The sequence below is a fragment of the Symphodus melops genome (genome assembly GCF_947650265.1).
Source record: "Symphodus melops genome assembly, chromosome: 13".
NCBI classification, from domain to species: Eukaryota; Metazoa; Chordata; class Actinopteri; order Labriformes; family Labridae; genus Symphodus; species Symphodus melops.
The window spans coordinates 21,231,380-21,249,252 of record NC_136703.1 but is presented as its reverse complement, the minus strand read 5'-3'; the positions used below and the strand labels follow the sequence as shown (position 1 = coordinate 21,249,252).

General features: G+C 43.2%; 1 protein-coding gene across 1 annotated transcript; it reads right to left on the bottom strand.

Moving 5' to 3' along the window:
- Window positions 1–253: 253 nt before the first annotated feature.
- On the bottom strand, window positions 254–13,784 carry LOC306834181 (semaphorin-3F-like). The gene is made up of 18 exons (XM_079360004.1): window positions 12,609–13,784; window positions 10,352–10,488; window positions 4,412–4,572; window positions 4,235–4,297; window positions 3,999–4,118; window positions 3,683–3,776; window positions 3,451–3,570; window positions 3,185–3,330; window positions 2,943–3,057; window positions 2,771–2,840; window positions 2,507–2,651; window positions 2,190–2,412; window positions 2,007–2,095; window positions 1,871–1,912; window positions 1,616–1,773; window positions 1,449–1,516; window positions 1,227–1,354; window positions 254–994 (listed from the first exon to the last, which is right to left on the bottom strand). The coding sequence occupies exons 2-18, from the start codon at window positions 10,461–10,463 to the stop codon at window positions 602–604; spliced, it is 2,247 nt and encodes a 748-aa protein (XP_079216130.1). The 5' UTR covers window positions 10,464–10,488; window positions 12,609–13,784; the 3' UTR covers window positions 254–601.
- Between the last annotated feature and the right edge of the window lie 4,089 nt (window positions 13,785–17,873).

The window sequence follows — 17,873 nt, the reverse complement described above, 5'->3', positions numbered from 1 at the left end:
GTATTTCTTTAACAAAAATCCTTCCTCCTTTTTACCTGGGTAACAAACTCACACTACAAACTTCTCGGTGTGGAATCCTGCTGGAAAACGATAAACTTTTGCACAACAGGCATTTAATAAAACTACCAGGAAGTCCATCTTCTGTGTGATGGTCTTTTTAGCATACAGAGGTGCTAATGACCAGTTAAAATGCCTTTTAGGATAAGTGGGAATCATGCTTCCACATACTGTATATTCATAAAACAAGGGGGTAGGACTAAAATCGATGATGTTCGGCTGCTGTTCTCAGATACTGGAATTTACCATTTTTATTATGATCACTATGATGGTGATAAATCTAGAGCAAGTATTCAGTCTAAAAGTTGATATGAATGCCCTGTGAACCTTGAAATATTCAGTGTTTTCAGGGGTGTAAAATATACACAAAATGGTATTTTCTAGGCGGAAACCTACAAAACCACCAGTACAGTACTGAAATGACAGCATGAAGAGCATCACCTGCTCAGAGAGAACGGAGGCAACACGCTAACATGCTCATCAAACATAAAAGTCCACTAAAAAGTCCAGACAGGCCAGTGTTGGACATGGTGAATCTGGTCCTCTAGCCGAGCCCTTGGTCCTGACTCTCTGTGTGTCTGCGGCTGGTGCGTTTACGCTGCTGCTGCTGCTGCTGCTGATGCTGTTTGGGATTGAGCTGTTCCCAGTAGGACTGGCAGTACTGGTTAATCAGTCTGATCTCAGGCGGGAAGGGTGTGGTGAAGAGGGACGACTGCTGGTAAGGTCCCTCATGACGTGTATTTTGCTCTTCGTCCTCGTCTTGAGCAGTGAGAGCTAAAACAATGTCTCGATCCAGAATACGCAGCGCCACACGAGCCACAGTGTGTTTGAAGTTGTTCTCGGTGGCGAGGCAGTGGTAGAGCCCTGCGTCTGATTGGTTGAGAGACTTCAGAAGGATACCGTGGTTGGTTTTCATGACACCTCCCAGACGGTTCAGCTGAAAAAAGATTAAAGCAGGAAAGTCAAAGTGTTAGCATACAAGTGTTCATACAAGGGGTTCTGTGACTCTCTCAGCTGGGCACAATGACCCCTCTTCTGTCCCACGCTGACAAGTCTACATTAATTACACAATAGAGAGTGATTTTGTTGTTAACTTTTAAGGATTTCTCTATGTCCCTAAATGTCAAATAAACCGTCATCATTCACATTACGTTTGAACTCTTTCTCACCACTTTCCTTCTCCCTTCCCTCTGGAAGAGCCACTTGACGGTGGCCTGAGGAGAGCGAGGCTGACATTCCAAGAAGGTGCTGCTGCCCTCCACCCCAAACTGCACCGTTTCTCTCAGACGTTTCTCCACTGCACCAAAAGAGAGGAAAAAAAACATCAACAAATGGTCAAAACAAACTACAACATTTATTAGCATGTTGTTCTAATCATTATGTTGCCACACCTTTAGCATTGAAGCCTCTGCACTGCCTCAGTGGGTCGCCATGTTTAACATCCTGACGTCTGCTCCGCCTGACACCAAACAAATGGAGAGAAATGATGAAGTGGAATGCCTCACTTTACAGCCTAGAAACCAAAGAGTTAAATGTAAAGCTAAAAAGTATCCGTCACCTCTTTGTGGACGGAGTGAAGGCCGAGCAGCTCTCTCCGTCCCAGGCACAGTAGGGGTCTCGAGCCAGGCAGCAGTCGGAGCAGGCCCGGCCATACACACCACAGCGGTGCAGCGACACCTGGGTCAGCCCCGCATCTGAGGACACGTACAGCTGTTGCTATAGTGATAAGAAAACAAACAGGGTCACTGTGAGGAATCTGCTTCAATATATGCAGTGACATGTGTATCATTTAGAAATAAGGGGATTAACTTACTCTTTTAGAGGATATCTTCATGGTCTTGACTGGAGCTCTGCTCTGTTTATTAATAAATGGGAACAAAATAAAATGAGTAAAAAATAGAATATTTTTATTTGTATTGATATTTTCAGGATCATTTATTTAAACATACCCGGAAAACCTCCACTTCCTCCAGTGTCAGCTCCTCCATGCTTGTTGGGTCCTTTGGCAAAACTATAACTTTTTGGACTGTTCCTCGATCTAGAAGTGAAACAAACATTTTTTATTAAATCTTACTGGTTTTGCCAAACTAATCTTCCGGTCTTACAATTCATCAACCTGGGAGCTGCCTCACCTGTCCCTAGGAAAAGCACCTCATAGCGTCCGTCCACAGCGTCCACCTGATCCACCACCATGGCTGTGAAGCGGTAGTCAACACCGGTTCTCACCACCAGGGGGCGGCGGTGGACGGGATAAACGGGATGGTACATGAGGGGATGAGCTCTGATAAAATTCACAGCCTCGTCCGAGAAGTTCTTGGACGAGCGGATACCAGGAGTGAAGGTTCCTCCTGGACACTGGATGAAAAGAACAGAAACAGACATAAATACGTGCAGATGTGTGTCGTTTATTGGAGCGCTTTGATTTGGAGATTACATGACTGAAACTTACCGTTCCAGGTCGGGGGTAGGGGATCTTGCCGGTGTACTCTGTCCACTGGTAATTATGTCCGTGTTTGTGGGCAAACGGTCCATTGAAGACATTACGGATATCAGCCATCGAGTACACACAGACGGCTGAGCCCTTGAACACAGAGCTTGAGCAGAAAAAGACAATTAGGGTAATTTAGAGCCACAATTACAGCATGAATCATTCACAAAAATGTGTGATGAGGGTGGAAGGAAGGTGTGAATTTATCAACCTAAAACAACTCACCCGGCTGTGGTGAAGAGAGCGTACACCGTTGGGTTCCGCTCATCCTGTGTTGGCTGAATAAACACATCGCCTGCAAGATAAAAAGACACAAAATCAATAACAGGAAGGTAAAAGCAGCTGCAATTAAAAAGCTATCAGTTTAAAGCCAGAGCTGATTTGATTGTGGCCTCACGTAGTTCATCAAATCGTGTCTCCACTCCGTCTTCTCCGATCACTGAACAGATAAGACGGGCCTTGAGGAACGTCGTCCAGCGGTTCACCAGGGACTTCTGCCCTCCTTCATCATTCTAGACAGGCAGGAAATTGGGTCATGGCTTTGATTCTTACAATGGCTTTCATTTCACAAGGTAAGATTGATCTATTTTTATTACAGATAGTTCTTTCTTTTTTTCTTCTTTTTTCTATTTGGCTTACCAGACACACTCTTCCCACCCGGGCTAAAACGCTGGGGCTCGCCCCGCCACTCGAGTCGAGAGTCTTCTCCCGGAAAAAAAAGTAAAGCTTGTCGTCATTTCTTTCTGCACTGTCAGGGATCTGCTGGATCTGAACAAACACCGGCTCTAGGAGGATAAAGACACATAAGAGTAGAGCGGATTTAGCAAAGCGGTTGTCAAATAAAATGAGAGGAACCATAACCTGTAATCAGAGACGTTTTCCTCCTCACACCCACACTTACTCACCGTTGAGCCACCTGGAGTCGTACTGCTCTGTCCTGATTGCTGTTCTGCCTCCCATGGTCCTAAACAGAGCAGCATCTGTACTCATGAAGTCTATGTGGACGCCTGCATACAGGTTACCATCTGTGAAGTGAGAAAACAAGCGAATGCAAGAAGGAATCTCTTGTGAGTAGGGATTTAAGATAAAGGATTTTGTGTTTTTTTCGGCATTAAAAAAAAAAAAAAAACATCTTACTGATCAAAACGGCAACGCTCTCCTGTTTGGGATCATAGGAACATTTTCCCTTCCCTGAATCCACATAACCAGCAACCAGTCTAAACAGGTAGTCCTGCAGAGACAGGAGAGACAGGAAGAAGATGCATTAAAAATAGACGTCACAAGGGAACATGGGAAGAAAAAAAAAGAAAAAAATCGTAAACAAATCACTGTCCCAGTTTGTAAGCCTGAAATATTTATCAGGGCGAAGCTTTCCAAGCCTGCCGCTGCTGCTGCTGAGGGATTTGTGCGGTAAAGCTCACTCTGGGGGAAATGTAAACGTCTTTGTGTTCACCTCTGCCCTCCAGCCTCGGTTGATGAACGTGCAGATTGGTTGGTACGCCCCCGTCCCACAGGTGTAGAGGTGGGTGCGGTTCCACGGCTCTATCAGGCGCACAAAGTTGGCACATTCACCCTGGACAAAGAGGAGTAAGACGAGTGGAATTCAAACACCGCCATTGTCCCGTCTTGAAAAGCAGATGTCTTGTTTTTATAACCAAAAGGAAACCGGATGTAAATACAAGATCCCACCTGTCTTCCCTTGCCCGTCATCTGACATTCTCCCTTTCTCTTCGCCGACGCAGGCCAGTGGATCTGTGTTGGTGAAATACTGGATTATTGAGGATCACTGCATTCTGAGACTTACTGCCACATACCAAATAGCAGACTGGATTTAAGAAGCAGGAAGCTGGTGGAGCTTGTACGCACTATAAGAGGCTCCTTGTTGACGTTGTGCATGTCGAGAGCCACCAGGTACTCTCGGCTTCCCAGGTACAGGCGGCCCTGATCCTGATCCATGAGCAGGATGCGGTAGTCGCTGGTGTTGAAGGAGAAACTGAAGGGTCGAGCTGCTTTCGTGTCCATCAGTTCTGTGTGAAAAAGAGTGGCAGCTTTCTTATTCAGTCCAGTCTTGTTACAGACTCAATGTCCAGTTCAAAGAAAGGACAACAGACAACATACGTGACGTATTACAAAGCAGGAAGACTTCAATGATAAATGGACTTTTCAAGTGTTCAGACTACTCAAAGGACTTGTATACTACATCTCCATTCAGACGACAGTCACACACTGATGGCAGAGGCTAAGTTAAGTGTCCAACTTCCTAACAGTTCTTTCCGTTCACACGCCACTTGGAAAATGTGGGGTTCATTGTGTTGTCCCTTTATATTTGGACATGGTCCTGTTGGAGCTGGGGATTGAACCCCCAACTTTTGGTTGAGAGACAGTTGACTACCACTGAGCCACAGCTGCTCATTGGTATAGAATATAAAACTTTATGTATTACAGAGGCACGGGCCTCGCGAGGGCGGCCCGGGTTCACATCCGGCCTGTGGCGGTCTCTCCCTTCTCTCTTTCCCCACTTTCCAACCCTATCCACTATCCTCATCTACAATAAAGGCTATAGAACACCAAAAACAAATCTTAATTATTTTTTTTTTTTTTAAATTAATGCATTACAAAAAGTCAACTGTACAAATATTTACATCTAATGTTTGTTCATCATTTTCGAAGGCTTAAACTACCGATTAAATGTGTATGAACAGTTTGAAAGTATGGACTCGTCCAGGCACAAACATTTCTCTTGACTAACTTTTAGGTGGGGTGGCCCGACGTGGGCACTTTGATGTGCGGGAGGGGCTCGACATATTTGTGTTCATACGCATCCATTTCTGTCTCAGCTTGTCCTATCTACTCGAAGAAGATTATCGTATCAAACTGCTGTTGTGTCTTGTGGACAGGTTTTTTTTGTTGTTGCTTTATTTAAAAATACTACCCAGTTTAAAAAGAAATAATTAAAAAAAAAAAAGTCGTCCACACTCAATTCTTCAAGGAGGAAATCTGTGCTTCACTGAATGACACAAAAGCTACAAGCAGCCAGTTTTTAAGGATGCCGGATGAGTTCATTTAAACCTTACCAGTCTCTTACCAGGCAGACAGCCAATCACAGGTCGCTTTAGGAGCATTCTTGTATGATCATCATTATACTCTTTTTATTCACTTTGCTCAAAAGTCTGCAGTACGGTGTACAATAAGCTCAAAACAAACATCGTCTTTAAACTAAATGTGCCACACATCTTCTAGGACTTCCTCTCATTATCATCCGTCTGTCGTTATGTCAACCCATCACACACACACACACACACACACACACACACACACACACACACACACACACACACACACACACACCTTATTAACAGACAATCTGAAGTAGGGAAAATGACGACCTTTAAGCTTCTTTTTTTGTGACAGATCAAGACAACGTTCTTATCAGCAAAGGGGGAGGGGAGGGAGCGGGTTTTGGGCTTATTTACAGACTACCTTGAGTTCGATTGTTGTTCCTTGCTGTATGTTATAAGATGTAAATAAAGAGATGGAGAAAAAGAAAAGAAAAGAAAATGCTAGAGACGAACACGAGGAGAACACAAGCTCCACTTAACACATCAGATGGTTCACTTGATTCATACCAATCACCCACCCTTTAAATGATTTCGATTACTTGGCATAATTATAAACATAAAGAGTTTGTTAAAAAAAGAAGAAAAGGAAACAGCACTTGGCAAACTAACAGCAGAGGGAGTGTTGTGTGTGTGTGTGTGTGTGGGGGGGGGGGGGGTTACTTCTCTAAACCTTTCACATAATACCCTTTAACATCTTTCATTACTGACTTTGCTGAACTTGTGGCCTCCTTAACAACACCCATCTCACTTCTTTTCTGGAAAATGTGTGTCACTGATTAAATATAACTCAACTTGGTGCATTTTAAGAAACACATTTGCTTTTAAGATCTCAATATTTTATGTGTCCTGCCTGTGCGATTGAGTTGGAGGCACCACGTGCCCTGCAGAGTTGGGCGAAAAAGCCGGTCCCTTAGGGAACACGGTCAGTGGAACTCGCAGCTAATTCTTGAGATCAGGATTGTGTTCAGCAGAGCGTAGCCTGTTAAGACACGCCGCAGTGGAAAATGTTTCTTTTTCTTTTTTTGTTCTCCTGAAAGCTTTGATTGAACAATTTTCATCTGCTGGGAGAGCTGCGTGCTGCACTCTGCCTCTGAATGTCACTTCTTTTCCATTCTTCCGTCCAGCTATGCTTCGCTTCATTTGCGGACATAAAAAGCAGCACACAGTCACTCATGTTCAACATATTGTCCGGCATGTCTGCACTTTGGGACACAATGTAAGCAGGGTAAAGGCAGCAGGCTTATGAAATGACAAATGTTCGCCGAGACGCGTCAGAAGCTGGCTTACAGGGATTCAAGCAGGAAGCGCAATCTTTATTTACATCAAAGAGCCTGCCATCTTCCCTTTTGAGGTCAATGTTAACAGGATGTAGTCAAGGTACGACTAAAATAAGATATGCAATCGGATCTCCGGACAACGCTACGTGGAGCCGCGGAGGTGGAAGCGAGGGTCCGGTCCTGTTCCTGAGAGGTAAACACAGGATAACAAGCCTCTGGACGAGCTCCACTGGGCCGTAGTGGATTCACAGAGGGGGGCTAAATGTAGAAACACCACACCCCTATACATGTCTCCATCCTCCAAAAATAGAAAACAATGTCCTGCCATCATCTGGTAAACATTCAGCTCACACTTATCCCCTGACAGCATAGTGACACTGACAGGGAAACACTGGGAAGGACGTACGACTCAAGCACGGAGCTTCAGCCGAGCCTCTATTATAAGCTCTCGTGTTACAACTTGACAACATATTGTCACTGAGGCTCTAATGACCACTCCTGTTTAGTCCCCGGCCTATCTCAAGTATGGACATACTGGTGACAGCACATTGAGGGCCTGGGATTCTACAACAAGGCTTTAGTTACGCTGCACATTTTGCTCTCTAGCAATGCTGACTAATTCCATCAAATGAGAGCGAGGGAAGCCCTTTGAAGTGCGTGTAAGTGACACAACCTCCCAGCGACAGAGGAAACAATGCTCGATCTGTATCCTCCTGAGTGTCACTCAGGCCGGCTCATTTGTTCAGAAGAGTCACATGTCCTGTAGCCGCTCCGAGGAAACCTCCTCCACAGGCGCCTCGGGGGAACAAAGGGACCCGGTGTCACAAACAATGAACAATCAATCCTTAGGGTGGCAGAAAACAGTGGGCCAGTAAATCCAACGTTTTGGTTTTTTTTCACCAATTTTTGTTTGGTATCCATAAAGGGAAAGGGTGAGTGAGTCATTCGCTGCAGCTGCAAACTTTATCAACAATCTGAAACACGGACAGATGCTCAGCAGGAGTTATTTTATCTATGAGGAGAGCTCTGTGAATTCTTGTATCTCTCACAGGGAGGAACACATCAAGTTCAAGACCAAACTTGTGTAATTGGTCAGACTGCTACTTTCAGCACCCTAATTGTGCATAAAAAAAAAGAAAAAGAAACCTCGGGTGTGGATAAGCTGTTTACTGCTAACGGATTAGTGTTAAAGTTCATATAAAAATGCACTGAAATCTGTCTCACAAGCCGCAAATGCTGTAAACAATGCCACACACAGTGTAGACAGCTGTTTTCAGTCACACACAATCTGCTTAATTCAGAACAGCAATGACACATCTCATGATTAGCTCACCTTTAATTTGCATCAGATGTCTCTCATTGACATTTTGCAAAGCTCCATTCTTTACCGTTTGGTTTCTTTGTTTTTGTTTTAAATGTAGACCACTTACTGAACTGTCTCCCCGCACAACCTCAATACACACCTTTTACATGTACCAGTACACTGGGAAGGAAAACGTCTCAAGTCCCTCTGTTTATTTACTCTTGACCCTTTTTTCTTTGTAATTTTTTACTTCATGTTTATTTGTAAAGGGACAACTACAGTGTGGAGCAACTAAACAGTTGCCACACACAACAGCATTTCTAGCTAACGCTTATTTGAGAAGCCCATCCCTACATGGTCCTTTAAACGACATAAAACTCGACGTTGGATAGAAGCACAACAATAAACTGACAGAAGAGTACAGGATACACGCTGTGATATAAAACTAAAACAGAAGAGCGGGCTCGTACGTGACTACAAGACTAACTCCTCTTAAAGAGGACAAATTGTACCCCTTTCAAACAGTCATCTGGGGTCTAAATGAAACGTCTGTGCTGTGATCAAAATACAGTATAACATGAATAAAGCACCGGAGGAGGTTTGTGACGCTGTAAAAACCAGCTCTCTCAGAACGCTCCGTTTTGGTGTGTGTATCTCTTTAAATGCAATGAGCTCCACTGACACGAGTTCAGCTTTGAGCTTCCATTGCAGCTTGTCAGCGTGCCCTCCAGGAAAAACATGGCTGCCAGAGAAAACACTGGAGGGGAGGGTAATTTTTTTTTTTTTTACCATAATCCCACTGTGACATCACAAGGAGAGCACATTTGAAATGGAGCATTTTGCTCTGTGTTGTTAGACTCATGCAGACCACAAATAAAGGACCAGATGGGTTTATTTCACATTTTGTGGGTTGATAGGAGCTCAGGTTACCATATGTTCAAAAACACCGTAAAAGCTGATGTTCACAACATGTCCCCTTTAAAGAAGTGTTTCTGTTTGAGTTTAAAAAGTCTCCACTCTGCTCCCAGTTTGAGCTCTTCAGGTGAAGCGTTCCACATATCGATCCCCTGAATAGCAACGGCTGCTTGTCCAAGTGAAGATTTACGAAAAGGAATGGCACGTTCCAGTCTCCATCAGACGTTCCACATGTTACAGAGCCTGAACTCAGTGACTAACTAACCTAACCACGAGGTCACCGGGCACATGAGGAGCCTGACTACACAAACATTTATGGATGAGTTTAAGAGAGTTAATTTAAGTGCTATCATCCATCCTGTCAAGAAGAAAGAAGGAACGTTTTCTTTCTGTGTAATAATGACGTGAGTTTGAACAAGATGAGACACCGAGCACACCGTCACTGCCTGGACCTGATTCAGGACCACAACATCTTTTGACTCACCTCCACATGAAAGCACGAAAGAATGTTATACGTCTGACTTACGCCTCTAATCCTTACTTATAGTTACTTCAGGTGTGACGTTTGTGCGTTGGTGCTTGCAGTGACAGCGTGATAGTGATGCAGAAATAACTGTTATCATGCAGCATTGTTTTGATCAAAGGTGCCATTGAAATTTCTGTAACCTGAGTCTCTACTGTGAGAGTTAATAGGCACACGGAGCAGACCTCACGGGAAAATCCCAAATTCCAACAAAAAAAAGGTCTTTAAACCACTACTCATTGAACATTTTCAACCCTGCAGGCAAAAAAATGTGAGCACCAAAGTATCGTTTTTTTTCTCTTGTGATCAGATTTCAGGTGTTTCCTTTTTGTGTCATTATGTCAAACATCAAAAAAAACAAAGAAGAAGAGACGGGTCAGGCTGGAGTGTGTGTTGGTTTTAGGGTGTGGGGAAGAAACTTAGTGGAAGGGCACAACCAGTAACCCACCACACGTAACATCCACCTTTTGTTTTCAGTGCTGCACTGTTTGACATGAGGCAGGAAACACGCTCTTTACATATGTAAAAAGAGGAAGCCCGAGTGCTGGTGTGGATGTGTGCGTGGGTGTGTGCGTGTGCGTGAGTGAGTGACTTTGTGGGAAACAAGTAAGAGAAATTACGACAATCCCTGCTGTCAGGGGAGTAAAGAGTTAATCGGCGCGAGCTCACCTTTGAAGGAGAGGCGAACCCGCGGCGCAGACTGCTGCAGGGCCGAGCCTTTGTAAACACATAAGGCCAACAGGAGGAGTTGGGCTCCAGATGCTGTCATGGTAACAGTCATGCAGGTAGCCCACAGAGATCTAAATCTGGAGGAGAAAAAAGAAAAAGGAATGAACTATTATTACAGAGCGCCCCATGAGAAAAGGGAGACAGAAAAAGAAGGAAGGACAGAAAAGAGTCTCTCTCTCTCTCTCTCTCTCTCTCTCCCTCTTTCCTTTTCTCTGATCTCTCTCTGATCAGAAGTTTGGCCTGCAGCCTTCCAAGGCGAGACGTATAGTTTGGCAGGACAGAACAACGTCCAAATCTTCACACCTGCTCTGGAAAATATGACAGGTCTATTATTTATTTAAAGTGTAAATGTAGTGAGGTATGTGTTGAGACTGTAAAAAAGGCATCTGCAAGCACATTCTCATGGAAAAAGTCTGAAAAGGTGGTGAATGTCTCCTTGTCACCTTGTGCATGTTCTTAAACATGTTATGCCTGCTTAAACACATATTTATACTCTTCTTTAATAGACAAGTGATTAAAGAAAGGCTCTGATGCCCATCAGCAATTCACCTTGCTTCTCTCTCAACAAAGCATGTCAGCGCTCCTCCTGGAGTTGACGACTGAAATACATGACAGTTCAAAGAAACAGGTAGTCTGCGCTGAAACAATTTCTGACAGTTTAGGGGTGTTGAAACGTGGCCTAACTGTTAGACCTTAACTCAAGCATTCATTATGCATCTGCACTTTGCTGGAGAGGATCCCATATAAATTATGAATACTAAAAGCTGAGTCCACAACATCCATTAAATTGTCTCCCTCAAGGTGTGCTTTGCTCGGGCTGTAAGCCATCCCGCGGGCTTTCTCTTTTTTTTCTCATGGCATCCATGTAGCTTCGGCCTCTGGTGGCATAAGGTACAAGCCTGGAAAAATGAGGGCTTTTAGGGAGAGGCATTCATGCAGAAAAACAAGTGAGAGATTTCACAAAATGATTTCATTATATTTCTCAATAAAGGCAAGGATTTATGTGCACCGCATTATATGAAAAATATGTTTCCTCGAAAAATATGAACATTGGGATGAAAGTGAAATGACTGGCATGCCTGAACGTCTAGAAATTGAAAACAGAAGCCAAGGGGAACGCCTTGCAGGCTTCCTGGCATAATCACACAGTTGCCATATCTGCTCACCAGGGGAGCTTGATCTCAATTTCTCCTATCGAATTCTGTATGTTCACTGCTGATATCTGTTGATCAGTAAAAGGGAAATCAATTTGAACGGTTTAAGAGGATAGGACTATTGGTCAATGACAATGCTGAAGTCTATCACTATTTGGATGTCTTTCCACCCTTTAATTTTATATTATGCACATTGTGATCACCTGCTATGAGGCAGCTGCATTTGTTTTTTTAGCATTGTCTGTAATTTAGCTGTAACCAAGTGAAACTATTTAATTTCTTAAACAAAAGATATAGGCCTACATGTGAAAAACTATACCAAGGCAGCATAAGGTCCCAAAAAAAGACTAAGGAGACACACATCTTTAGTACCAAGTATTTCTCAACAAAAGAAATCATCACCAATTACAACAGCCCTTGGTCATCTAGAAATTAAATTGAAGCAAGTAGGCTATTTGTATGCATGAATGAATAAATAGTGACACCATAAACATCAACTAATCAGAGTAACAATTACTAATGAACAGCTCAGAAGCATTTTCATTTCCTATTTGAATATGGTGTTTTATTTTAAAATGGTACAGCAACTGGGCAACATGTCTCAGAATTATTAACATTCATACTCTCACACTATAGGCTATTAGTATGAGATCCTTTTAAGTAGTCCTAAATTATAACAAAATAAATAAATAAATCAGGAACTATAGCATAAGAACATGCCTGCAGGGCTCCATGTATCATGGTCCGATTGGGGGCTATACTTATTTCTATGAATGCTGGTTTTCTGTGTTGGGTGGCAACGTCAGATCAGATTAAAGTTCAGCTGTAAAAACACATGGTGTCCCTTTAGAGGAAAAATAATTATAGGACATCTAAACCTAGTTCTCTTAACCGCGGGCGAGTGCGCACTTACCTGTGAACTCAACATCCCGAAATAGGAACGGAACAAATGTGTGGAGGACTCCGGTTAAATAGCACAAAGAGTGACAGAGTAACCGACCCTTAAGTTAAAAGTTAAACCAGAGATAAGTTGAATGTCTTACCTTTGAGTTAAGACTTGCTTGATACGCGTTTGGGATCCCAAAAACTTGCTGGATGTTAGCGCTGCATTCCCCGTGTTTGGTGCGTCGGAGCTGGGTTAAAAAGAATCTCCTTCAGTAAGAGCCGGAGCAGCTCTGCGCAGGCTTAAAACAATCCGATCGCTTTGAAAAATTCCCTTGGAGAGAAAGAAAAAAAAAAGCAAACCTAATAAGTGGCTGTAAACCGACCGAGTTTCTTCCGTGAAAAATAAAAAAACACACCACTGGTCCTTGAACACGTATTCCACTATTTCCAAAAGTTTACGCCTGGATTTGGAGCAGTCATATGACGGATGTGAGAAAAGATGTTGGTCCGCGGATCCTTGGGTTTGAGTGGGAATCAAGTGACCAGGTGCAGGTGTTGAGAGAGAGAGTCTGCCCTGCTGTCCTCTCCCTTCTGTTCTGCCCCCACCCAGCCTTCCCACTCCTGTTGGCCCACAGCAGCATTCAACCAAACCTCTTGGTACACCATATGGGTATGATTAACCCTGTCACTGCTGGTCAGTACACATTCAGCTAGTATCAGGAAAAAAAATGTTGTATTAACTAGTTGGAAAAGTATATTTAAGCAGATTTGTTGATTTAATGGTGATGTAGCCTACATAGAGCGACTAGGTTGTTGAATGCTTTTCTCATGCACTGGAGGGCCACAGTCTATTCTTATACATGATGCAGAGACTTGAATACACTATTAAAGAGGAGCCGGTGCTGCCACTCGGACAGTGTCACCATGAGAGCCAGGTCAGCCGAAAAAAGATTCCTGGGATTCCTCTCCTGCTGGCTCAAGCACTCATGACAACAGTGACAAAGCAACGTGAAGGGGGGGAGGACTCGACGTAAAGGACATCCATCCTGTTCACAAGAGCCTTGAGCTTGAAATGAAAACAGCTTTCAGAGCTCATCGTTACTGGCTTTGTTGTGAGGTGTGACGCAGTGTGGGGCACTAAAGACACAAAAAAATTAGAGAGGGTGAATGTATTCTCAGCCTGACAATAAAATAGGATTTAAACACATGAGGCAATGTGGTGTGTCAGTGTGTAAAAGGTCATAGAGGTTGACAACACTCACAGACATGTGATTATTTTAAAGCTGCTTCGCTACCATTATCAGTAGCAAATATTTAACTTTTATTTTTTGTTATAAAGTAGGCTAAATAGCCAGTTAATGTAGGCCTACCTTATCCACCCCAAAATTAACTGCTTTATTCAAAAAAATTGTCTGACAAAAACAGCTAATCTGATGCAGGAGTGACGCTATAAAGTGTTAGCAAACAACGTTTTCTAACCAACAATATGGATGTTTTCTATCTGTAGCCTAATAACAACTGTCTAAATTGAATCCTTATAGGCTACTGCAGCTGTAAATGGTAGTGATTATGTTTTCAAGAACATTATCCTGATTCTGGGAACTTAAAGAAAACTTCCTGCTAAAAACATGATGAGAACATGACTTGCACACTTAATACCTAGCATTAGCCTAGCGTGTTTAAACATCAGCTCGCTTAAATAAACTTTAGGCGGAGAAATTTGCTGTAACCTTGCTATCTAAGATTGTGGCTCAGTAGAAGTAAACCATTTAACCTCGTCTATAGTTGTAAGGGTTTCAGTGTGGGCCAATGAAGGTATCAGGGTCATTTTGAAGTAAAATAGATTTTTTTAAAATCTCAGCTGTTTCAACATTTTCTGGTTGAGTCATTGAGTGCGTAAGCTGTGACCTTATCTCAAGTTGGGTATTAGCCAGCTGTGATACAGGCGTCGCTGTGTAAAGATGATGTGTCCAGGAGGGAGTCTTTGTTTCCTGCCCCACAGGAGGCATTTATCGGTTTCCAGCTAAGGAAATGAGTCAAAAGTGTGTCCGAGTTCAGGTTTCCTTGTGCACTTAACTTTGGCCATGGACACTGGCTTACAAGCTTATTGCTTCATAAAACACCTCTTAACGTCATCTGTAGCATATCTCTTTATCTCTCGCTCTCTCTTTTTCTATACCATCCTGTGGTCCTTATCTGACTAGCATGCACCCAACACTGCCTAACCTTGCTAACGAGATAGCAAAAGCGCTACTTTCATCTGTGAAATGGGTATTTTTTGCTTCTGTGTATATGAGCATGTGGAGCAGGAAATGTGCGTCCAAACAGGCCTCCAACATGATGGATGGATTTGGAGACAGATAGTGTTGGATTAAAAAATAAACACTGAGTCTGTTTTTTCCGCTCCACAAAAAGCACTGTCAGTAAGATCTCCTCGTCTAATGGATAGGTAACGTGAAATGGGAGGTAGACATTTATCCCTGTAGGCCAAGCAAGGGCTCTGGATAAATCCCTGGCCCTCAGACACATCAATCATGACAATTCTAGTGGCAGAGGATTGTCCCCTTGAGGAAAAACAACCCATTATTTGACCTGCTGATAGTCTAAGAGTTTTATTGATGAATTGAAGAGTGTTTGAACATGCCTGTTTTAGAAAATCTTGTCCTGGGCGTCACCATTGCATGCTGGGATAGACTACCTTGACCCTGAGGGGAAATTGTAGGGAGGAGAAAATAAGGGTAGAATTATTCTCCAGGATTATTTTCTCTATTTACAACCAGAACACCTCTCACATAAGCCTTCTAATTATTATCTTACAGGTCATGAAAAAATGTAAACATGAAAATGCAAGATAAGCACAAAGGGAACAGGTGTGTGTGTGGGTGACATGCATGCACTTCACACACCAGTGATTATCAAAGGAGAGCTACTTTTGAAAACATCTTCGACGTGAAGGGCGCGTACGTGGCACACATTCCAGACACAGCTCGCCTGCCTCACTCTCACCATATTAAACGTGAGGTGATTGCAGTTTCTTTTACAGACATACAGGAATACTGTAGCTGAAGCCTCCCTGAGATGGAGCACCGTCTGGAGTCATCCAACATGCCACGTGTCCAGCAGGCCAGCCAGCCACCATCTGCCTTGAAGACAAGACTGGCACTCTCCCTTGCTATAAAATGCAGCTGGGAGAATCAACAGCTGTCGAAGAAGAGCTCCTTCCAAATAATGAGTGTGTGAAAGGGAGGAAGGTATGGATGGAGGTAGGGTTACTTAAAAAGGAGAACAGCAAGGATGTGAAGCGGATGAGCGAAAGTGTAATCACTGTGTCTTAACAGAAACATTTGCAAGCAGTTTTGCAAAGCCTTTAGTCATAGTGGTTCAGGGTTAAGTGTCCTAAATTAAAAAAAAAGTTGTGTTTTGTCTTTAGCACCATCACACACAAACACAGACACACACACACACACACACACACACACACACAGACAGACACAGACGCATGTTCAAGCTGAAGCTTCAATTGAAAAACTGAAACAGAGTGCAGGCACTATCTTTTGGAAGTAAAAATTGTCTACCAACATACATGTGAATTTGTTTTGTTGACAGACATAGGATATACACACATACATACACTGATGCACGAAACACAACACAACACACTGATGCACATGCTCTGCTGCTTCAATTAGAATAAAAACGATTTCTCTTATCTCCCTCCACACCCTTCCTTTCTCCTGCCTCTGAGCACATCCTTGGGACACCGGACTCCAGGTGAATTTCAATGTCAAAGTCATGAAGGTAAAGCAAGCGCTGCAATCTCTTCACTCTATCAAGTGGTTGTGTGTTTCTGTGTAGGTGTGCGCATGCACCCATGTGTGTACTGTATGTGCAATGTGATTGGTGGGGGGTAGGCCTATTCATCTGTCTGGTGTGATGGTAGCTATGTGTAACTGGGCCTAGGCGTGAGTATGCACTCTGTGATCTCCCAGATAAGAGTCATCCATCTGCTGTGTGTATCTGTCAGGGCCCAGGCAGCTCCGCTTATCACAGCACTCATCCATTTCCCCTCAATCATACTCAGTCTATTCGCTCTGTTTTCACCTCTGCACAGTTCAAATGCTACGCTTTATCTTGATTAGCTGACAAGCAGACAATCACGCATAGGTGCACTGTAATGTTGAGAACCTGGGAATATCTAAGTGACGTGAAGCTTCTGCGAAAAACGCATGCACGCATGGAGGTGCATAAAAGAATGCAAGGTTTTATAAGGAAGCTTGCAAGCCCATACACTCAGGCTGGCTTGTCTACAGATAAACCACCAAATGAACTTGATCCCCAGCCTTCAAGATCTCCAAACACCACTAATGCCTTGGCTGGAGATAATTCTACAAGGTGCCTTTTTTTTGTTTTGTTTATTTCGGGGGGACATAATGAAAAACAGCTTTATTAAAACAATTGAGCGTGTTCTCAATATACTAAGAAAGTCTGTTAGCAAGCTGTAAAATTGTTTAATTGCATCCAAATCTTCCTTAATGGTAGAGGCCATTGATTTAACTGAGCTCAGCATTACATCCGAACAATAAGTTAAGTATATTAAACATGCTAAATTAGTTTATTTTAACAGCAATGTGTAACTAGTATCAAGATGGATAGCCTGTCACGGTGGGAATTGAGAATTTGTGGCCCTTGTCCCCCAAATAGTTGTGCCACGTCTCTACATACGGGTAGTTAGTATTCAGGTGTCCCACCTCAACCTATCACATTATCCATCGTAGATTTGCCCCAGAGAACAGCACAAGCTCTTTTAATGTTCCACCTTACAGGAGAAAATATAATTCATGACATCAATCAGAGATAAAGAATAAGCTGCTGTGTGTTACCTTTCCATTTTTCACTTGACAGTGAATCCTTAAGAGGAGCAGATTCCTTTCACGGAGCAGTTTCTGAGAGGCGAGAGCATGAAGCAGCACGACAAGATGATTTGTATACAGTAGCAACACAGGCTTAAACCAGGGGAGTGTAGTTTACATTGGGGAATCCTTTTAGGCCTCTGCCTCCCCACACATAACAAAGACTTCACAGACAACCCGCAGACCACAAAGCAGCCCGAGGACGGCTTTGTTGTCCCAGCAATCTGTACTTAGTTTGTCATGATCAATATTGTAGGAACCAAGCCCATTATTAATTCATAGTCATAAAAACATGTTGTGCTCCCCTGAATAAAGCTGCTTCAAAGAGGAGACAAATGCTGCGTTTCACGTGGGAGCATTTCGTGGGGTAGAACGCCTTAGCATCACCAGTATTAATAGTATATGCCCATCCTAGACTGCATACCCTGGGTGCTGCTGGGCCTACAGCACGACAGGTTTTTGCTGGTGGAATATTTATAGCTGTGCATTAAAAGTGGAATCAAGGGTTTAAGT